Below are 23,288 nucleotides of genomic sequence, written 5' to 3' on the forward strand. Positions count from 1 at the left end.
CTTATATAACTTCTGTCCCTCCACAGTACTTTTCTCTAAAACAAAGCAACACGAAACCTCTCTCTCCTCACTCGAAAGGTTTCTTTTTTTCTTTTTAAAGATTTTATTTTATTTATTTGACACAGAGAGAGAGCTCACACAAGCAAGGGGAGCAACAGGAAGGGAGAAGTGAGCTCCCCACTGAGCAGGGAGCCCAACACGGGGCTCAATCCCAGGCCCCAGGATCATGACCTGAACCAAAGGCAGATGCTTAACCAGCTGAGACACCCAGGCACCCCTCCTCACTACCTTTCTAATGTGGGTGGTATGTGCAGGGCTTGAAACCTTGAGGTCAATTGATGAAGCATCTTTAACCTGCTACCACTCATCTCCTCTCCACCACGTTAAGTAAACCAGGCTTCCCCTTGCAAATGCCCCCTGTGAAATTAAAACAGCAATGAAATCTCATTTTTTTGCTTACCCGATTAATAACTATTGTGGCAGCCTCAGTAAAGTCTAGGGTATGAAAAATGTGAATTAATTCAGCTTTTCTTGAGAGTACACTGTTAGAATCTAAAATGCCTATAATCTTTGATTTAGCAAATCCATTTTTAGGAACTTATTGTACAGAAATATTCCCTTAAACAGGGGACAGTTTATATAATTGTGTTCATAGCAGCATTATTTATATTAATGAAAAATTAGAAACATACAAAATGTAGAAAAAGATGTGATTGTTTCTATAAACTGTGGTACAGGTGTATATTAGAATAGTATAAATCATTAAAAATGGTAATTTTTTTTTTTTTTGCAGTTCTTTTGAATCCTCTGGCGTAATTGTTGGTATTTACAGGTGCTTAATAGAATCTGGCTTTTATTTTTTGAATATGCTTTTATATAATACCTTACATACTCTCATAAATTACCTAAGAATATAGTGTTATATCATTTTTACTGCTTCTTAATAAAAATCGCCTTAGTGGTTTCTGGTTAAGCATGGTGGGTTAAACACATGTGTTTATTTCTGCCCTTTCTCAGAATCCCACCACAATTACAGTAAGGAAATTAAAAAGTTTAAACCCACAAAGACAAAGGTACTGGAATGGAATTAACAGTAGGTGGGAGATAACAAAATTTCGGAAAATAAAAAAGTAGATGGTCAGTGGTAATTAAATTAGCAAAGGAGAGAGAGTGAAAATCAGTGTATCTGCCGGGGGTGGGGGTGGGGGGGCAGCACCAAGGAGATGCAAGCTCATTTGTGCCCCAGAATTCCTGCAAGGAATTGGAGGCACCAGATTTCTTGGAAGGCAGCAGAGTGGGTGAGGTTAGAATTATGATTAAAAACCTTTTAAGATCAATTAGCCTTCCAGGTTCCCTCCTCCACTCCGGGCAGCAAGGGGGCTGTCTCCCTCCCCATCATGGCATCTTGTTCTCTGGGAACCGGAGGGGCTCTTGGGAACTGCAAAGCTAGCAGATAGGGCCAGGCCCAGATGTGGTACTGAAAACAGGTAAGGAAATTAAGCCTATATTCTGAATGGTGAGGCCTTCCCAACCTCCTTTCTCCCTGCTCTCCCAAGAAAACAGCAGCAAGGTTTTAATCAGGAATTGAAGGATTTTCGAGACAAGGTATGGAAGGATTGGTATTGAGGGAGTTTAGAGACAAAAACAGTCCTAGAGATAGGACCTCCAAATAATAACAATTGGGAGACCCAGTGAAAAAGCCACCTGTCCCCAGTCACAATACGGTGGCAAGCCTTGCCATAGAGCTTCCAGTTAGCCTCACCTCTGCTCTGAGTATGAATAGATAGTCCAGGTTTGCTGGAATTTGAGGAAAGCCTCTTACATGAGAAGATGGAGCCCCAAACAGAAAAAAAATAAAGACCACTCCAAGGAAACAGATAGTACAGAGGGCAGAAGAAAATTTCAAAGTGAATTATTATTATCCTTAAAGATATCAGAAGAAGTATAGTGCATGTAAAATAAAACAATGCCAAGAAAGAAAGAAAGAATTAATTCTCAGCAATAGCCAAACTACGGAGAGAGCTCAAATATCCATCAACATGTGAATGGATAAAGAAGATGTATAGATACACAATTGAATATTACTCAGCCATCAAAAAGAATGGAATCTTGCCATTTACAACAATGTGGATGAAGTTAGAGGGTATTATGCTAACAGAAATAAGTCAGAGAAAGACAAATACCATATGATTTTACTCATATGTGGAATTTAAGAAACAAAACAGATGAACATTTGGGAAGAGGAAACAAAAGGAAACAAATCATGAGAGACTCTAAACTACAGAGAACAAACTGAGGGTTGATGGAAGGTGGGTGGGGGGTGCGCTAGACAGGTGATGAACATTAAGGAGGGCACTTGTGATGAGCACAGGATGTTGTATGTAAGTGATGAATCACTGAATTCTCCTTGAAACCAATATTACCCATATGTTAACTAAAATTTAAGTTAAAATTTGAAAAAAAAAGAAAGAAACAAGATAAAAATACAATTAGAAATTAATAACTTGGTAGTAGAAATGAAAAAAACTGATTAAAGTACTAAAAGATAAACTTTTTTTTTTTTTTTTTTTTTTTTAAAAGATAAACTTGAAGAAGACACTTCAGGAAGTAGAACAAAAAGAGATGAGGGCAGCTCGGGTGGCTCAGCAGTTTAGCGCCGCCTTTGGCCCAGGGCCTGATCCTGGAGACATGGGATCGAGTCCCATGTCAGGCTCCCTGCATGAGCCTGCTTCTCCCTCTGCCTCTCTCTTTCTCTCTCTCTCTGTCTCATAAATAAAATAAAATCTTAAAAAAAAAGAGAGATGAACTATTGGAGAAGAAAGGTAAGAAAATTTGAGGGTGCAGCTGGGTGGCTCAGTCAGTTAAATGTCTGACTCTTGATTTCAGCTCAGGTCATGATCTCAGGGTCGAGAGATCAGCCCCAAGTGGGGCTCCAGAGTCTGCTTGTCCCTCTCCCTCCCCCTCTACCCTTCCCCCTGCTTGCCTGTATGTGCACGCATGTATTCTTCCTCTCTCTTAAGATCTCTCAAGTAAATAAAATCTTAAAGAAAATTTGAGGATCTGTTCGAGAAGCTCTGATCTGACTAATGAGAGTTCTAGGGGAAAGAAAACAGAGACTATGAAGGGGAGAGAATAATCAGAGACAACTCAGTTCAGCAATGGATAACATTTATGTGGTCATAGTAATGGAAATCTTGACTCTTGATTTAGCCAGAATTTTGATGGAGGAATCAGGGCAATAATAGAAAGCCAAGAGATAAAGTTTAAAAAGAATAAATCAAGAAATAGCAGCAGAAGCCTGTTTTTAGACAAGAAGGTAGATACCAGACAAAATAGTGGAAAGAATTAAAATTGGTTGCCTCTGAGGAGTGGGAATAGAGTAAGGACTCATTTTTCGTTAAAATCTTGTAGTGCTATTTTAGATTTTAAACTATACACATAATTTTTTTCTTATTAAAAAAATTGGGTTTAAAAACAACTTTAGTTCCAGCTTTTAGCAACGTAATGCTACCATGTAAACACTTGTCTCTTACTCATTCAGGAGAGCATTGGCTGCTCATTTGCATCTAGTTTGTTTTAAATATGTTGATTACCTTACTGTGATTCTTCTTATCCCAGATGGGAAGGGCTTTCTGTTTCATTCCTAGTAAAATAATTTTGTGTATAATCTTGTGTTCTTGATCCATTGCAGATTTCTCGGTTGAAATTACAGATTACAAAAGTATTTTCTTGAAAATGTCATTTCAGAGTTTTCCTTTGGGTATTGCATAGAAATCAGTTTCAGCCTATAAAAGCTTTTCAAAAAAATTATATTCATGTGTCATTAAGAAGAAAACATGGGTGCTGTATGACAAAAAGGCCCCTCGCTAGCAAAGGGCTCCCCTGGTTTTTGTGTCTGTTATCCTTAAGCCTAGCTGTCAGACAACACATACCAGTGGCTTAGAGTAGAGATACTTTTTCTTCAAGAATCTCCACCAATCATGTTTATATTGTTCTGGATCAACTCATGTTGACAACTTCTGGACAACTGAAAGAATATTCCTAAATGACGTAAGTCCTTTTTTTCCATTTTTTTGAAAGCTGAAGAAATCGGCTAGATCAAATTTCTGAGATCTATCTTCAGTCTTATATCATGAAACACAACTGAAGAAAAAAGAAATGTATATCCTTACTTTGAAGAAATTATCATCCTATATGTATAGATTGAGAGAGAGCAAAGCAGACTGCTTGGGATGGGTGGTTTTATAGACTTCTGGTGCCATGTCTTATTCATCTCAGTGAAGCCCTGACTTGCCCCAGGGAGACACTCACTTCCAAGTTTTTGGGTCACATGGACTTTTGGAGTTTATGTTTTATCCTAGCTGGTATATGTTGCTGTGCCACCAGCACAGTATTTAATTAATATTTGATGATTTGCAGAAGAAATAATCAAATGGCCTAGAAAATCCTCAAACTATTCACAGATCAGAGATTAAAATATATAAAATCAAGATAGAAGACTTTTGCCCATCTCCATCCTGGTCCTCAGCTGCATGTGGATTTAGTTAGACATAGATAAATCAGAATGGAATAGTCCTACCCGTGAAAGCTTCACATCCACTACAAGGCAAGGAATATGCCCAGAGCCCGGGAGGCCCTCCAGGCCCTGTAGATGCTGAGGAGTCCACCAAAATCAAGGGGGAGAACAGTATAATAGTGGCTGTGGGAGATGGAAGAGGAAAGATAATGTCCCCCTGAGTCTGGATGCTGGTTGAGAGGCCGGAGGGTGGTGGGTTCCTACAGAAGGTGCATTTGGCCAAGACTTTGAAATTGGGGTGGCAGTTGATAGATGGGGAGAAAGGATTCCAGGTGTGGAACGTATATGTGATCTCATAGAAGTGGGAAAGGAAAGAGGCACTGGGTGTGTTTGTGGATGAGTAGATTCAGACCCAAGATATAAAGGGCTGAGGGAGAAGAGGAGACTAGCATGCCAGACTCGGGTGGGCCTTGCATACCATTATTCTAGAGTTTGGACTTTATTCTGCAGGAAACAGGAAGCCATTCTGTTCTTCTTTCACCCTTCTTTTCATTCAGCAGCTATTCATTTAGTTAATCTATTATTTTGGAAACGCAGTGGGAGGACTCTAAACTTTAGAAGATAGGCCTAGGTGTCCTAAAGCCAGGGTGGCCGTATGTCCTCATTAATCCTGGACCATTCCCATAGGTACCTGTCATTCAGGGCATCTCATATGATTTACCATTTGTCCTGGATTTTTCATGATTTAAAAAAAAAAAAATACTAGTTCCTTTAAAATAATCTAGGATGTGGTCGGTAGAGCTCACATTGAACTTGCATCTTCTGCTGTTGTCTTGTCTAGAAGTGTATCACACACATATGAGTGCCCAGAGGTCTGTCTTCAACATGTGGTTAAGTGTGAAAGACAACTAACACTTGACACGACTAGCACCTTTCAAGGACAGCATTTAAGACACACATTAATCATGTCAAACAGCTTGGCCATTTGCCATGAGGTTCAACTACCCCTTCCCTGTCTTGGGAGGAGCAGGGACAAGTATTTGATGCCGTTCCTGTCAGCCGCGTGGTACTGGTGCTGTGGTTTGCTTGCTGGTCAGGGAGACACTCGAAGCCACCAGGCTACCAGTTGGCTGATTCCTTGGACAACATCAGAAGTATAGGTTTGTTGTACAAGAAATACATTCTGGGAAATGGAAGCTGAGCTACCCTGCTGTGGAATAGTCTGACTTCTCTTGCTACAGTGGTTTTGTTACTTATTGCTTGGTATAAATTTACAGCTCTTTGTTTTATAAATATTTATTTTACTGTGTGGTAGTGCTTTTAAAAATATTATTGTCTGGTAATGCTTTTTCATTTTGTAGTAAGCCCTTTCAGGAACAAACAGCTAGAGAGCTCATGTTTAATAAAAATCAAGTAGTAGGGGGATCCCTGGGTGGCTCAGCGGTTTGGCGCCTGCCTTTGGCCCAGGATGTGATCCTGGAGTCCTGGGAATCGAGTCCCGCGTCGGGCTCCCGGCATGGAGCCTGCTTCTCCCTCCTCCTGTGTCTGCCTCTCTCTCTCTCTCTCTCTCTCTCTCTCTGTCTGTCATAAATAAACAAACAAACAAACAAATAAATAAATAAATCTTTAAAAAAAAATCAAGTAGTGATTTTCCAGTTTTCAAGAAAGTTGATGATGAGTGCATGACTTGCTCAGATTTGTCATCACTTACATCCATAGCAGGGTCCTAGTGATAGCAGCCACAGGAAAACCAACAGGTGCACCTCTGTGAAGAGCGCACAGTAGTGCCACCTTTCGGCACTTTTGCTTTCTATGGTTTCATTTACCCTCAGTCAGCCATGGTCCAAGAGCAGGTGATGGTAGCCTAATACCATGCCACACCGTCTGCATCATTCCCTGCACTTCATCTTGTAGGCATTTTATCCTCTCACATCATTGTAAGAAGAGAAAGGATGAATAAAATAAAATATTTTGAGAAAGACCACATTCACATAACTTTTATTGCAGCTTATTATTATACATATTCTATTTTATTATGAATTTTTGTTGTTAATGCCTTACTATGCCTAGTTTATAAATTAAACTTTATCATAGGTATGTATGTGTAGGGAAAAACATAATGTGTATAAGGTTCTGTACTATCTGATGTTTCAGGCATCCACTGGGGGTCTTGGACCATATGCCTCATGGACAAGGGAAGACTACTGGGCCCTATGTTTAAACTTTATGTCTGGGTGCCTGGGTGGCTCAGTCGGTTAAGCATCTGCCTTCAGCTCAGGTCATGATCCCACTGGGATCAAGTCCCGCTGAGCAGGGAGCCCACTTCTCCCTTTCCCTGCATTCCCTCTGCTTGTATGCTCTCTGTCTCTCTTCAAATAAGTAAATAAATAAATAATCTTTTTAAAAAATAAACTTTATGTCCTCCCTGAACCAAAACCTAAACCATAGCATTTTGCACAATTGCTTATCCCCTCATCCTGGCTGCAACTACCTCAGGGTTCCTGTTGCTCTGGATTCTGCTTTAGTATTCCTTTAAGTTTTTTCCATCTGTGTTTTCTCTTGGCAGACTGAGTTCTGTTAGCCCTCACAATGCTGGGTGGTGTCACCATCAGCCACAATCTACTACCCCCCTGACATTTTCTTCTTCACCATTAAAGAGCATTTGCCAAAGAAGCATAATCGGAAGACCAGCTTCTTATTCATTTCTCGGCCAAGTCTTTGGCCAAAAGGTCTGTTTCTTTTCTCAGCTCAAGAAGTACTCATAGCAAAAAAAAAAAAAAAAAAAAAAAAAGTACTCATGGCTGCTAATCGCCGTCTCACCCCAGCTGACCATCTACAGTTAGAGAACTCAGAGGGTCATGGTAGTGATGCTCGAGCTACTAGTTACACTTTTGCAGCGGCCATTGAAATTACAGATGCACCTCAGTGATGATGAGTTTACTCTGTGATTGCTCCACATCTCCTGCGTTCTCTGCTATTCACACAGTCTGAGACTGTCTGCTCTTTTGAGGACTATATTACAGCATTGATTCATATATAATTTAAATGCAGCAATATGAAGCTGCTGGATAAGGACAACAGATGAATGTCACTATCCATTTGTTAATTAGAGTTGTTAAAACAAAGTGCAGAGCTGTAGCAAACTGCCCCCCAAATCTCAGAGGCTTAACCCAACAAATGGTTATTTATAGCTTACTTCTCAGTCCAGTGTAGATGAATGGCTCTCCTAGGCAGCTGTCCTTGGAGCATTAACTCCTCTGTAGCTCTGTTGTCTCCTAGAATGTTCCTGTTTCCTCTGTTGAATTTCCTCCTTAGAGCAAAAAGAGAACTCCAAGAGGATGCACTGGACATTCTATGGCTAAGCCTAGAAGTAGGTACGTCACTGTTTGTTTTTTTTAAGATTTTATTTGGGCAGCTCGGGTGGCTCAGTGGTTTAGTGCCGCCTTCAGCCCAGGGTGTGATCCTGAAGACCTGGGATCGAGTTCCATGTCGGGCTCCCTGCATGGAGCCTGCTTCTCCCTCTGCCTGTATCTCTGCCTCTCTCTCTCTCTCTCTCTCTCTCTCTGTGTGTGTGTGTGTGTGTCTCATGAATAAATAAATAAAATCTTTAAAAAAATAAAGATTTTATTTATTTATTCATGAGACACACACACACACACAGAGGCAGAGACATGGGAAGCCCAATGGGGGACTCAATCCCAGGACCCCGGATCACACCCTGAGCCAAAGGCAGATACTCAGCCACTGAGCCACCCAGGCATCCCAACATCAGTTTTACCTACATGCCATTGACTAGGACCCAGTCAGTGGCCCCAACCTAATTGCATTGGAGGCTGGAAAATGGTGACTTCCTGTGTGCCCAGGCAGAGAAAACAAGTTTGCTGAGCAATCTCCTCAGTCTCTGCCACAGTCAGGCCATGGAAAGCAGAGTTGGGTAGAAGTCAGAGATAGACTTTGCTACTGATTTGCTGGGGGGCTTTAGGTAAGTCATATAACCACTCTGAGCGGTTTCTAACTTCCTATAAGGGCGCTAATACTGCTTGCCTTGTATCTGTGAGTTTACATTGTTATATAAATGTATGTGCTAGTAATAGAGGTTGTGGCCTACACTATTTTTTTAATTGAGATTATAAGGATCTCAACTATTTATTCAATAACTACTTTTTGAACTCTTGTAATAGCCAGGCATTGGACTTACTATCAACAAGCTAAGATCCCTGGATCTTCTGTTCTGGTGGAGAGACAGATGATAAATAATCTATAAAGAAATAACATGGTTATGTGATCTCCATGATGTAAAGCAACTGAAGGGCTCAGGATAGGCCTCTGTGGAAAGGCAACACTTGAGCTGAGACCTAAATGATGTAGAGGAAGACACATGAATATCAGAGAGGAGACTGTGTGAAGCAGAGGGACCAAACTGTGCAAAGGTCCTGAGGTGGAAAAGCAGTTTGGAGGGTTCCTTGAACAGCCAAATTGTTGTATGAGAGGGAAAGATCAGGTAGTTAGGGGCCATATCATGCAGGGCTTTAACTTCTCTGTGCCTCAGTTTCCTCACCTGTAACCTGTAAAACTGGGCTAATATCAACTTTATAGGGTTCCTGTAAAGGATTAAATGAAGTAGTGTGGAAAGTGCTTAGAAAAATAAAAAATATCTGATATGTGAAATACGCTAAGTGTGTAGAATGAGTGAGAATTTTATTCCAAACACGGTGGGAAAGGTTGGGGCTGTTTACGGCAGAGGAGTGTACCTAATGTCCGCTAATGCTGCTAGGTTGGGCTTGAGGTGGTGATTTCCTCCCTTCTTCCAGACCTGAGAGTGTAATGGTTTTTTTTTGGTGAAATTACCAATCCTCTTCCCCCCAAATACCATGTTATTTCCATTAATCAAGATGTATGTTTTATTTCCCAAACATTTACAAGATTCCTTCTTCAAATATTTAAATATACAGGGTACTTAAATATACAGACTATACATAAATAAGATTTTGTAAGCTTCTGATTTATCCCCTTCTTGAAATATAGCCAAATATTTGTGCATAGTTTGTGCATAAATTTCTCTGGATTACATTTGGGGATATATGTGAGATGACACTGAGCTGCTGTGCCTCTTGAACTTTATGTAAATAAAACATAGAGCATGCCTTTCCAAAGGTCTGTTTGTGGAAGAGGAAAATCTTAGAGGATTAAAACGATGGCTTTTTAAAAAATCAGACCTGCTGCAGAAACAGATCTTTTTGCTCAAATTAGTAAATGATCCCTTAGGAGGAAGAAAAGCTGCAGACACAAAGGAGAGTTACCATTTCTATAGAAATCTGCTCCATACAAAAGAAGCTGCCCTCATATTTGCATTTTGATCACAGTATCCTGAAAATGCAAACCATCAGCTTAAAATGCAGTTCCCCTGTTCATTCTCTGGCAGCAGTTCTGGCATGGGCATCAAGAGACTTGGCACTTTTGCCTGTGACAGTAAGGACATCCCAGGGGCTATGGGGTGAGCTGAGGTCATTGTTGCAGCACAAGGCTTTGGCCCACACAGGACTCAGCTGTTGACAGGAAAAAATATGAGTATAGAATTGTTTTTCCACGGGGAGATAATGAATCCCCTGGCCAATATAATCTCACAAAACAGCTTTTTCCTCATTGCCACCAAAAAAAAAAGCATCTTAGTGGAGTTTCTGCATTAAGTATTAGCATTACAGGAGATTTGAAATATAAGGTTTCCCAAAAGATATGCATCTTCTTTCTTTTTGTCAAGAATGACCTAGAAAGGAGAGCAGCTTCCTGGAACTCTGCTGCCGGTGACGGTAGGAGATACTAGAATGCATGAGGTAGAGCTGCCCAGTAGGTCCCTTGTCCAGGGTTTGTGCAAAGAAGCTGGTATTCCATTTAGCTCCTGGCAGACTAATTCACTTAACAAATCTTCATGATGCCCCTCTGCTTGGCCATGCAATGTCCAGAGGCTGGGTTGTAGCAGTGACCGAGGCAGGAGGGAGCCTTGCCTTCATCTTTGAGGGAAAATAGACAGGAAGTAGGTGGGTTGAGCGATCCCATGTTCAGAGACCTGAGGGGCAGGCTGCTAACTAAGCAGAGCCCATCTTGGGAGGAGGAGCTGGGGTCTGGGAATGCCTCCCAGAAGAGGTGACCTTGAAACTGAGGCCCTCAACGCAAGCAAGAGAAGGGCAGAAATGGAAAAGCATTCTAGGTGGAAGGAGTAACTTGTGAAGGGCCTGTGAGTTTTTGTTTTTTAAGGTTTATTTATTTTAGAGGAAGAGAGAGCACATGAGTGGAGGGAAGGATAGGGAGAGAATCCTGAAGCAGACTCCCTGCTGAGTGGAGCCCTATGTGGGGCTCAATCCCAGGACCCAGAGATCATGACTTGAGCCAAAATCAGGAGTTGGCTGCTTAGCTGACTGAGCCACCCAGGCGCCCCCTGTGTGTTTTTGTTTTTATTTCTTTCTCCCCCTTCTCTTCTTCCTTACTCAGAAAACTCAAGGATGCCCAGGCTGGAGAATATGTGCAGCATTATCCAATTTACATTAATTTTTAAAACAGACACCAATATAACTGGATTTTGCATGGATACATATACATTTATATAAAAGTATTTTGAATGGCACAGAAGGAAACCCACTAAATTTATGACAATGGTTGCTTCTGAGAAAGAAGAGGAAGACAGGGCCTGGGATGGGGACAACAAACCTCATTTTTTCTGAAAATTTGTATTTATTTTATCAAAGGAGACTCTAAAAATGTCTTGACAAAATGTTAACAATAATTAATTCCAGATGGCTGGTAGCCAGGTGTTTATTACTCTCTCTATATATAATCTTAACAAAGAAAAATCAAGTACAGACTATAGATTCGTCAAGTGGAGGGGTCAACGTTGGAGAATATGCTTTACAAAGTCCTTTAGAATGACCATCCAGGGGACGCCTGGGTGGCTTAGTGGTTGAACATCTGCCTTTGGCTCAGGGCTTGATCCTGGGGTCCTGGGATCGAGTTCTGCATCCTAGGGAAGCCTAGGGCTTCCTGTAGTTAGCTTGCTTCTCCATCTGCCTATGTCTCTGTCTTTCTCTGCGTGTCTCTCATGAATAAAGAAATAAAATCTTTTTTAAAAAAATGACCGTCTAGGAACTCTAAGCAAAGTTCACATCACAGGGCACCAGGAAATCTTGATTGCTCACATGAAAATGAAGAACAACAACAACAACAACAACAACAACAACAACAACAACAAAAAACAAGAAAAAAAAAGAAAATGAAGAACAGTTGTGTTTTTGTGACAGGGCTCCCTGCAGCATGCATCTCACCTGCAGTAGATTGCTCTTTGGCCTTCAGTGCAAGATGGCATTTGTTTCTTGTTACAGTAGACCCACAACTGATAGAGATCTCTGCATCCTTCCTTCAAAAGAGTTTTTGCCAGGGGATGTTGTTGGGATCAACATGTGTTCAAAATCTCAATGATGTAACCTTGTTTCTGTTGCTGAACGTATGTTGACTTATCCCATTGGAAACGAGCATCCACCTTGACCACAGAAAGGAATCAACAGAACTTTCTTAGTGCCAAAGAACTGAGAACTTACCAGTGAAACAGGACCTTGCCCTCCTTTGCCCCTCTGCTCTTCTTGTTGCAGAAAGACCCCAGGACAGTCCTGCTCATTTCCTGTAAATTTTAGCCCTGGCTTACTGTCACGGTCTTCAGCACTCTTCCTTGTTCCTCCACCACCCACTTCCATGGTCATTATCTTGTCTCCACCACAATCTAGGTTGTTACTGTAGTACCTCATACTACTGATTCGAGATTTCTGTCCTTACCCAGCTTAGATTCCATGGTCCTTCATTATGGTCACTCCTCTGCCTATGTCCTCAACTCTCTTGGCCCCCTTTTTCTCCATAGTCCTTGCTTGGCACACTGTATGCCACTCTCCCAGTCTCTCACCCCCTGCTGCTTAAATCCAACCCTCCATCTGCCCTGCACCTCCACCCAGGGAAGGGGGGGCGGCGGGGGCTGCACATGGCTGGGGAGAACTACAACCATGCAGAGAGGCCTCACTTTGTTTTACCTCAAGCAGGCCCTCAGCACTCCTGACACTCCTGCTACACTCCCTTAATCCATTTACACACCTCTCCTCTGTTTTCAGACTCCTCATAGCTCGTCTCACATGCATGTTTGCTGCTGCTGACCTTGCTTTCATCTGTAGGGTACTACAGCCCGACCTGCCCCAGCCTTCCCTCCTCTCACTAGGCAGAGTGGTCCAGGCTCCTTGCTGTGTGTTTTTGTTTTTCTTTTTCTCCCCCTTCTCTTCTTCCTTACCCAGAAACTCAAGGATGCCCAGGCTGGAGAATATGTACAGCATATCTCCATCCCCCTGTCCCCCCGCCCCCAGTCTGTGCCTTAGAGCAAATCTTCCCAATGACATTTCTCCAGCAACAATCCCTGTCTCCTATTTTATCAGTTTTGCCCTCTCTGTGGAATTATTCCAATTGTCACGCAAATGAGCCTTAATATAGTCCATTTTAACTATCTTGCCTTGGCCCCCTGCCCCCCTTTCCAGCCACCCACATATTACTCTGTTCATCTTTCCAACAAAACTTGAAAAATTTGTCCCTGTTCATTACCACCAACTCTTCTCACCCATTATCTCTTGATCCTTCTCTTGTCAGGCTTTATCCCTGCTACTCCACTAAAACAGCTTTGTCAGAGTCACCAGTGAGTCTGTGGCTGTTTCTCACAACTGACTCAGCTGACTAGTGCTTCCTCCTGAACACACTCCTTTCACTGGGCTTCTGGGTACCACGCCCTTCTGATTGCTTCCTACTTTCTGACTCAGTCTATGTCTTGGTTTGACCTTATCTGGAAGACCTGAGGACATCAGAGTGCCCCAGGGGTCAATCCTTCTGCTTCCCTTTTTCACTCACTCTGTGGGGTGGAAGAGTCTCAGAGCTCTGAATTACCCTCCAGACAGTTTATCTATACATTTACGCAGTCACTCTTCACGCAGGACAATCCACATTAAATCTATAGTTTAGGATATTTTTTTTGGCTGCAAAATTTTCAGTGATTGATAGATTGCTTATATTTAAGATTACAGATGTAGGATCACATTTTTGTAATTTTCTGATCATAGGCTAACCAGAGATTGCATGCAAAAAAAAAAAAAAAAATTAAAACCAAAAAACCCAGAGGAGTTCTACAAGAGATATCTCAGTAAGAATGTTTAGAAATTAAATAGCATTTTCTGCTATCAGCTTCATAGACTGTGTGGTTTAGGAACTTCTAATATTCACACTCTTTAAGATAAGCTCTTCACAATTAGGATAAAGCCATGACAAAGACAAAATATCCTTTTGAGACTACCGTACTACAGTTTTTGCCATGGGGTGTGTATGTCTTTGATGCAAAAGGCAAATAGCACTGAAACACTTCAGTTTGTCACAGAAAAAAAAAACAAAAAAAACTATGGCACTGAACTCATCAATACAGGAAGCCGTATTTATGTTAAAGCATCTGTTGACCCGTGAGTATGAGATAATTACTTAAAGTGAATATGAACCAACCACTTTTGTTAGTGATGTGTTTGTTTGGTCTTTTAAATCACTGACTTTTGTTATCTGTAAAAAGAAGTTCTTATGCCATTCAGTGAGGGATCTCATCTAGTTGAAAAGGTAAAGCAAATCTGATTGAGACTTTATGACCAAATACTTGGATGAATAAATTAAAAGATGGTGGGAACTGGAAAAGAAATGGGGCTTTTGTTAGAATCTTGCCAATGCTTTTCTAGCCATTTTTTCTATCCGTTCAGGGAACAAGGAGGGAAGCATGTTAAGAATTATACGGAGGAAATTATGGCTTAGTGTTGAGATAAACTTCCTAGGAATAAGATTGTGTACTCTAATGAACTGTGGGATTTGTCTAAAGACAATAAATAATTAGGAGTTCATTATGGTAGAAAACCCTTTTCTGAGTTCAGATTTGAGGGAAGAAAAGCATCATCTTGCATATTAATACTTTTATCTGCTCACTTTAGTAATTGGCTAGATGTGAAGACTTCAGTTATTGTTTTCATGACATGGTTTTCCAATTGGTGCTTTTCTTTACAGGTTCCCGAGGGGAAAGTAGTAGTTCTTAATTTCCGATTCATAGATCTTGAGAGTGACAACCTGTGCCGCTATGACTTTGTGGATGTGTACAATGGTCACACCAATGGCCAGCGTATTGGGCGCTTTTGTGGCACGTTCCGGCCTGGAGCCCTTGTGTCCAGTGGTAACAAGATGATGGTCCAGATGATTTCCGATGCCAACACAGCTGGGAATGGCTTCATGGCCATGTTCTCTGCTGCTGAACCAAACGAAAGAGGTACTGTTTCCACATAATGACAGGCAATAATAATGCCTCATGGTTATTGGATGCCTACTGTGTGTTAGGCTCTGTCCTAGGCACTTTAGATGTGTTTATTCCTTTAACCTAAAGTTTAAGAGCATTTCTTCTCAAATGGAGCTAATAAATGCCACCAAACCACCAAGAGACCATTCAAAAAAGTCTCTTTTTTTTAAAAGCCCATGTGATTCTTATCAAAATTCAAATATAGAAATTCCTGGAGTAAAAATGTGAAGCTTCCATACACACATATACACATACAAATATAGAAATATACCCCCTCACTCCATTCTAGCCCCATCTTAGAGCCATGGCTGATGATTCCCATTTCTATGTACACTCATGTATATACTTCTGCAGTAGCTTTTTAAAAATATAAGTGGTATCATACATTCATATTGTTTCACAACTTTTTTTTTCCACTTAAAACTATGTATTGGGGTGTTTCCATGTCAGTACCTAAGAGCACCTATGGGTAGAAGCCTCTACCCTGAAGAGATAACTGCAGTGGGCAAGATCTGTTAAATTTGGAGCCTTTGCTTGAGGGCATTTCCTAATCTGCTCTTGCTTTGGGCTATTGCGCAGCATTATGGTTTGAGATGTCAAAGGACAGGATCTGGGGCTGACACAACTGCCAGGATGTTTGGGAGGAAATCTTGGCCAGGAGCTACCAAGGAATTGAGGCACAAAATATATGTATAAAATCCATCTCGATCTTTGGCTGACAGCCAGACTCATATGCAGAGGAGAGTCCAGTTGGTCGGCATAAGAGTATCAGCTGAAAGATGAAAGTGAACAGAGATTACAGCTGCTGCCCACTACCAGGGAGATCGACTTTGAACTTGGGTCTAGTGAAATGCCTGCTAGAATAAAAATCATTTTCTCTATAATGTATCATTCATAATATCCAGTATCCACTCATGTGATAAAACCAAAAAAGTGTATCTGTATTCAAGAAAAAAAGCAGTCAATAACAACAAATCTCAAGATAACTCAGATGTGGCAGTTAGCAGACAAGCACTTCAAAGGAGCTATTATGAATATGTTTAAGGACTTAAAGGGAAATGATGTATAGTAAGGAAACAGATTGAGAATTTCAGAAGAGAAACAGAGCTATAAAACTATAAACGAAAAGAAGAATAAAAAGTAATCCTAGAACTGAAAGTTACAGAGTCTGAAATTTAAAAATTTACCTGGTGGGCTTCCAAGCAGATTGGAGATGGTAAAAGAGTCAATGGATCTGAACAGAAATGACCCAATCTGAAGAACCAGGATGAGAAAGATTAAAAAAAAAAAAAAAAAAAAAAAAGAGCCCAAGTGACCAGTGAGGCAACATCAAGTGGTCTAACACGTGTCATTTGTGTTCCAGAAGAGAGGGATAGTAGTACAGGAAAAATGTCTGAAGAAATAATGGCTTGAAGCTATCCAGATTTAGTGAACAACATTAATTTAGAGAGCCAAGATCAACAAACCCCAAACAGGATAATAGATAAAAATAAAGCCACACTGACAAATGTCAAAATTACAAAATCTAAATATAAAGAGAAAAAACTTAAAATCAGTTTGATGAAAATCAAATCACATACAAGGAAACAATGGTATGAAGGATGGCTTTCTTTTAATTAGAAACAGTGGAGGCCAGAAGGCAGTAGAACAGCATTCTTAAAGTGCAGAGTAAAACCGTCAACACAGAATTCTATATAGCCAGTCTTCAAAAATAAAAGTGAAATGAAGACATTTGTTGCATCACAAGAAATATTGAAGGAACTTCCTCAAGTTGAAGGGAAATGGCCCCACCGGTTAACACAAAGTTAGTGGAAGGACTGGAGGCCCCTGGAAATGGTAATATAAAAGACCATGTGTTATTTTCTGTTCTTTTAATTTTTTTACATGTATCTATTCAAAACAACAAAAAACCCTTTAACACTGTATTGTGGAATGTATGATATAATATATATGACAATAATAGAACAAAGGCATAGATAAAAGAAAGGTAAATGGAACTTTACTATTGTAGACACACACCCACACCCACCCACCCACCCACACACACATATACAACACATGGAGAAATACTGTATTAATTCTAAGCAGATTGTGATAAATTAAAGATGCACATTGTAATCCCTAGAGTACCCATTAAAAATGCAAGAGTTAGAGCTAAAAGCCAAAAGGTTAAAATAGAATACTAAAATTTTTCAACTAACGCCGAGAAGGCAGGAAAGAACAGATGGAACAAGAGAAAGGTGAGACAAATGGAGCAAACTAGCAAATGGCGCACTAAATCCAAGCCTATCAATAAATACATTTATTGCCAAGGATTAAATACTCTGGTTAGAAAACAGAGATTATTAGAACAGTTTAAAACGCAAGGCCTAACTGTATGTTGTCCACAAGGAAGCACTCAAAAAACAAAGACAAACCAGGTTGATGTAAAAAGATGGAAAAATATGTACCATGCAAACATTATTAAAATTAAAACTAATAAAGATCCCAATAAATATGAAAATGGGCAAACACTTGAACGGACTCTTCACAAAGGAAGACACATGACTGATTAATAGGTACATGAAAAACTGCTCAGTATCATTAGTTAACAAGGGAATGCAAACTAAAACCACATTGAGGTGCCATTACAGACCCACCAGATTGGCTAAAACAATTGACACCATGAAATGCTGGTGAGGATGTGATGTAACAAGCGTGCTCATACCTGGAGAGGTACGAAGTGCTACAACCTTGAGGGGAAAATCATTAGTAGTTTCTTCCGAAGTTAAACACCTACATCTACTCTTGGCCAGGAATTGCTTTCCTGGGTATTTGTGCAGGAAAAATGAAAACGCATGTCCCCAAAAGAGATTTGTACAAAACTGTTGACAGCAGCTTCATTCACAATAGCCCAAACTGGAAACACCCACATGAAATATCAACAGAAGAAAAAGTAGACAAATTGTGTTCCCACACACTGGAATCACTCTGCAGCGTAAAAGAACAAACTACCAGTGCACATAGCAACAGGAATGCACCTCGGATGTTGTGCTAACAGGCAAGGGAAGCCAGACGCAGAAGAGTCCACAATATGCACAATACATATTCCATTTATATGAAGGTCTAGAATAAAACTAATCTAAGGCGAAGTTTTTCAGAAAAGTGGTGTGGAGAGTCAGCAGACTGAGAAGGGATACAGGAATTTGGTGGGAAATGGATTCTCTGTGGTCATGGGAGTGTGACTTACATGAGTAGATTAATTTTTCAAATTAGCACAGCTAAGATTTGTACATTTCACAGTACATGACTTTACCTCTCTGAAATCTGTAAAACAACAATAAGAATAATAATAAAGCAGGTGGTAGGGATTGGATAGTGGTATTAATAAAAAGAAAAGTAGAATGATAATAATGTTGAAATCGGGTGACGCATACATAGAGGCTCATTATATTAGTCTATTTACTTTGTATATGCTTAAAATTTTCCATGAATAAAAAGTTTTAGAAATTATACAACCTTGATTTTTATAATGTATTTTCTTAGGGATGCCTTTTAAGAATGATTATCTTTTGTGTCAAAGAAATCTTTAATTTAGAATATATTAGTTCCAATTCAGTTTTTCTCTGTTAGTTAAATTCAAATAAAATTAAATTTAGAACTTTGTATTAAAATTTCACTCTAATGTTATTCCTATTGACCTCTCAGTATATATGCATGGAGATGTCTGAGATGATGTTTTCAAATATTAATTGTGGTTAGTTTTAGGTGGTTGGATTTGGGGCAATTTTTTTCCTTCTTGATGCTTTTCTCTATTGCTGAAAATTTATAAATGTTTTTACAAACAAAAATTATTCTTAAAAATTATTAAAGATGTATAGCATATAAAGTTTTCTGATAATGAGTGTTCTCTATGCCAACTAATTCAAATTTTGTCCTTGGGCATGTATTTTAATCCTATTAATAAATACTTCTGCCTTGAGGGTTCTTAAAATCTGTGTAATTTGGTGAGCTAGCATGATTTCTGAATGAGTTCATGCCCAAATGTTTTGTCTTTATTGAAAAAAATGAAAGAAGAAAAGAAAGAAAGAAAGAAAGAAAGAAAGAAAGAAAGAAAGAAAGAAAGAAAGAAAGAAAGAAAGGAGAAAGAAGAGAAGCCCTGATTTCACTCCTATGCTCTTTTGTGCTGATATGATATGTCAAGAAATATCATTCTGTGTGGTGGGGAGTTGGGAGGGAGTAGAAAACTGTATAACTGTACTTTAAGAAACAATTTAAGAGCTTCTGTCATTGCCTTTATTTACTGTATTATTACCACTATTCCAAATTCCAAAGAGCTACTGTCATTGCCTTTATTTACTGTATTATTACCACTATACCCATATGGTTGCATTGCCATAACTTGTATCAGGATATAAACTTGGATTTTTTTTCCATGCTTAAAAATTTCAGGGGATCAGTATTGTGGAGGACGCCTTGAAAGACCTTCCGGCTCTTTTAAAACCCCCAACTGGCCAGACCGTGATTACCCTGCAGGAGTCACTTGTGTGTGGCACATTGTAGCCCCCAAGAATCAGGTAAGATTCCCTAAAAATATGAAGAAAGCATGCGTATGTGAATTGCGTAGACAGTGTGAGGGGCCCGTCGTGCAATAGCTCAGCATGCAGGGTGGGGCAGGCCCTGCTGGACGTAGGTATCTCTTCATACAAAGACACAGATTGAAATTGCTTTTGCACTATTTGACTTGCAAAGTCTTGCATTGAATTTCCTATTATATAAATACAAGTTTTCAAATTTCAATACGCATAGTAAGGAAATCCCTGTGAGATTGCTTGATCCTGTGGAAGATGTTATAAACAGCAGTGACCAAGTGTGGGAGGGTAAGAATCCCCAAGTAAGATGTATGTTTCAGGTAACCATTTGTTCACTAAGCAAATGCATTGTGACAGCCTCACCTGGACGGAGCCAATGCAGGCACAGAGAAGGAGTCTTTTCAGTTGTTACTTAACATAAAATTTGCATAGGTTCCCCCCAGAATAACTTTATTCATTGTTCTGAAACAGTCAACAGAGAAGGTCCAGGTTTCCAGTGCTTATTAGTTTGTGGTTATTTGAAATTTTACCATTCCTAGGAACCACTTTCAAATATTGCTTGTAGGACAAAACTTGGTACAGGAGTAGACCAAGTCCACTTTGTGGACTTTGGAAAATAACTTTTAAAAATTATTATTGTTATGAACACTACAGACTTTAATTAAACACTGGATGATGAACATTACAATACGGTTTAAAAAAAACTTTTCTAGGGCATGTGAGTGGCTCAGTTGGTTAAGCGACCCACTCTTGATTTTGGCTCAGATCATGATCCTCAGGGTCCTCCCCACTTGTCAGCGGGGAGTCTGCTTCTCTCCCTCTACCCCTCCCTCCATTTTATGTGCAGACACGCTCTTTCTTTCTCTGGCTCGAATACCATGCAAGTTAGTGATTTAAACACACACACACACACACACACACACACACACACACTTTGATCATAATCCCCAAATCCAGTTTTATTTTTAAGAATAAAAATATGGTTGTTTACTTAATGATGAAAGATTCTATAAATTTATTGAACTTTTAATAGTTTAAAATAACACTTAAAAATCACATATTTGGGGGCACCTGGGTGGCTCAGTGGTTGAGTGTCTGCCTTTGGCTCAGGTCATGATCCCAGGGTCTTGCAGGCTCCCCACAGGGAGCCTACTTCTTCCTCTGCCTATGTCCCTGCCTCTCTCTGTGTCTCTCACGAATAAATAAATACAATCTTTTTTAAAAATCACATTTTTCAACATTTAAGCCATTATGTATTTCTTGAGATTGTACTGGCCATTTTTCTCTCTGTGACATTTGTAAATGTATTAGCCTAAATAATTTCAGCTTAATTATTCTTGCAGATTACAGTTCACCATCTTTTTTCTATTGTTCATCTCTTTGATTATTTAAATTGGGGTTTCATTTTGCTAATGTGATTTTTGGCTTCAGCCAAGTGAATTTTTAATCATTGTTGTAGTGCTTGAAATCCCTGGAAGCACTGTCAAAGAAGAAGAATATAATGGGAAAATTAAGTCCTAAGTAATTTCTATGCAAATCTATGCGTGTTTCCTTCTGTTAAAGACTTAACTCTTTTTTTTTTAATCGTAGCTTTTCCCTTTATTCTCCTATTTATTTACTTTTTAAAAAATCTTCTCTCCAGTAGTTGTTACATGACTTATTTCTAAGTAGGGAATGTTTAGCCAGTTTTTTAATAATCTAGAAAGCATTTTATTACTAACTGGTGAGAAGTTATTGGACGCAAAGAGGAAATATGTTAATATAATTTAAAGGAGTGCTAAATATGGATAAGTCATTATTCACCCATAACTGGTGCTTTTTAAAGGTGAGTAAATAGGTAGCTATGTGGCAATTATGTTCAAAGCTGTAATTTACCTTTGGTCCTTCTGTGATACTGCTGCTGTTATCATCTTCATCCAGATTACTACATGTGAGTCTTCTTTAGCTAATAACCAGGGCCTGTCCTAATAGGAAGTAATGCCTATTATCTTCCCTAAGCAGCAGGGAGGGTTGCCTGCCCACCTGCTGCCCAGCAAAAGTGGGGACCAGCTATCTGGTATCATGTGTATTTAAGAACCTAGGAAGATTTCCTTTGATTCACACATTGAAGGTGCTCTGGAAAGATCCACTTGTGAGGAGAATGATTGCCTATTAAATCAAAACTTCCTATTGACTTGAATAACTTAGGACAGGACACTGTTTTTGGTAGTAGTGCAAAAAATTAAGGAATTTATAAGAAATCTAACACTGACTTTATCAGTGCTTTCATACAGCCTCTTCAAAAATCAACCACATCACCAAGTAGGCTGTGCTCACTTTTCAAACATAGTTCAAGAAGACTTACCGTCAAATCCCCACTTCCTGAATCTCTGGTCCTAAAGAATTTGCCTCCTTTACATGTGATGGGAATGTCATTCTCCTTCCCTCGAAAGAGGAACAACTCTATCCACCACCTCCCCAACCAAACACGTAACACATACACCACACCTCAACACACGCTAACACAGGGGACATCTCCAAGAAGAAGAATGAAATTGGTATATACCTCTCCTACCCACCCCAACTCGTATCAATTATGGTTTTAACGTAGGTTGGTAGGGTTACATGGTGGTTCCCATACATTTGTAATTGTAGGTGAACAGATCTCTTAAATTTAAGATCTTAACTAAGGTTGAGATGATCTTTTGGAATGATTAAAAATGAAAGCAGTAGAATACCACAGTTTTGTTAACTACAGAAGAAACATGAAATCAACAAGAAACAAATAATTCAAACAGAATGAATACATTCTTTACAAAGGAAAATCCTGCAGATCTGGGGAGAGGAAGATTTCCCTTTGGGATTATTCCTCAGTGCTATCTTGACATTTCTGATGTTGTGCTTTCTCTAAAGCTTATAGAATTAAAATTTGAGAAGTTTGATGTTGAGCGTGATAACTATTGCCGATATGATTTTGTGGCTGTGTTTAATGGTGGAGAAGTCAATGATGCTAAAAGAATTGGAAAGTATTGTGGCGATAGTCCACCTGCGTAAGTAGTACCTGTTTTATTTCATTAATATTTTAGTGGCTCTAAACTTCTTTTTTATTCAATTGCCCAGTTATATTTTTTTTTCTGGAAGATCCTGTGCTCTTGTTGTTTTGTTCACAAATTCTTGGGTTCCATGACAATAGAGTCCCATATAGCACCAGCACAAAGAGTAGCCAACCCAGAGAGTGAAGCAACATTAATGAGTGTAGTGAGGCCTCGACAGCCAAAGAGATAATAGAAGCAGAGTTGGTTATGCCCCAGAGTCAGATGCTAGCCAGGTACTGGACTACGTCACTGCCCTGCAAAGGTGAGCTCAAGCAGCAGACTGGAACGGGGAAGTTCTGAGAAAAAAGCAGGGGGCTAAAATTTGGAGATCCAGACAGGGAAACCTGGATACTTACGACAGACCCAGATGATTTTACCTCATTGGAGACCTGTCCTATTGTGCCTCTTCCTCACATTGTTGCTCAGACTTGCTGGGTGAGCCTGAAAGGCATTGTGTATTTATCAATGAACATTTATGGAGCAAAGATCTCTGCCACTTACTAGCTGTGTGACATTGGGCAAGTTGCTTAATTCCACTATTCTGTATTGGTGCAACACATGACTGTGTTTTGGTGCAAGATATTTCACACCTTCATATATGACACTAGGAAAAGCAGTGATTCAAATTACTACAGCTTTGGGTGTCTGGCTTGCTTAGTCAGTGGAGCTTGCAACTCTTGACTTCGGGGTTGTAAGTTTGAGCCCCATGTTGGGGGTAGAGATTACTTAAAAAAAAAAAA

At 39.8% G+C, this 23,288-nt stretch overlaps 2 protein-coding genes across 3 annotated transcripts in view; one reads left to right on the forward strand and one right to left on the reverse strand.

Annotated features, from left to right (window-relative positions):
* The window catches only part of PCOLCE2 (procollagen C-endopeptidase enhancer 2), a 64,260-nt gene that overhangs the window by 21,627 nt on the left and 19,345 nt on the right, over nt 1-23,288 (forward strand). For both annotated transcript variants that reach the window (XR_013361073.1, XM_077864871.1), the window contains exons 3-5: nt 14,621-14,876; nt 19,335-19,459; nt 22,367-22,503. Coding sequence is in view for 1 of the 2 variants with exons in the window: in XM_077864871.1 (XP_077720997.1) it covers nt 14,621-14,876; nt 19,335-19,459; nt 22,367-22,503 (518 nt within the window). In the remaining variant the exon portion in view is untranslated. The remainder of the gene's footprint in view (nt 1-14,620; nt 14,877-19,334; nt 19,460-22,366; nt 22,504-23,288) is intronic.
* The window catches only part of TRPC1 (transient receptor potential cation channel subfamily C member 1), a 107,508-nt gene continuing 93,619 nt past the window's right edge, over nt 9,400-23,288 (reverse strand). The window contains exons 15-16 of the transcript XR_013361070.1: nt 11,830-12,044; nt 9,400-10,524 (exon numbers count right to left, since the gene is read on the reverse strand). The gene's annotated coding sequence lies outside the window, so the exon portion shown is untranslated. The remainder of the gene's footprint in view (nt 10,525-11,829; nt 12,045-23,288) is intronic.

Source organism: Canis aureus, chromosome 22 (genome assembly GCF_053574225.1).
Source record: "Canis aureus isolate CA01 chromosome 22, VMU_Caureus_v.1.0, whole genome shotgun sequence".
NCBI lineage: Eukaryota > Metazoa > Chordata > Mammalia > Carnivora > Canidae > Canis > Canis aureus.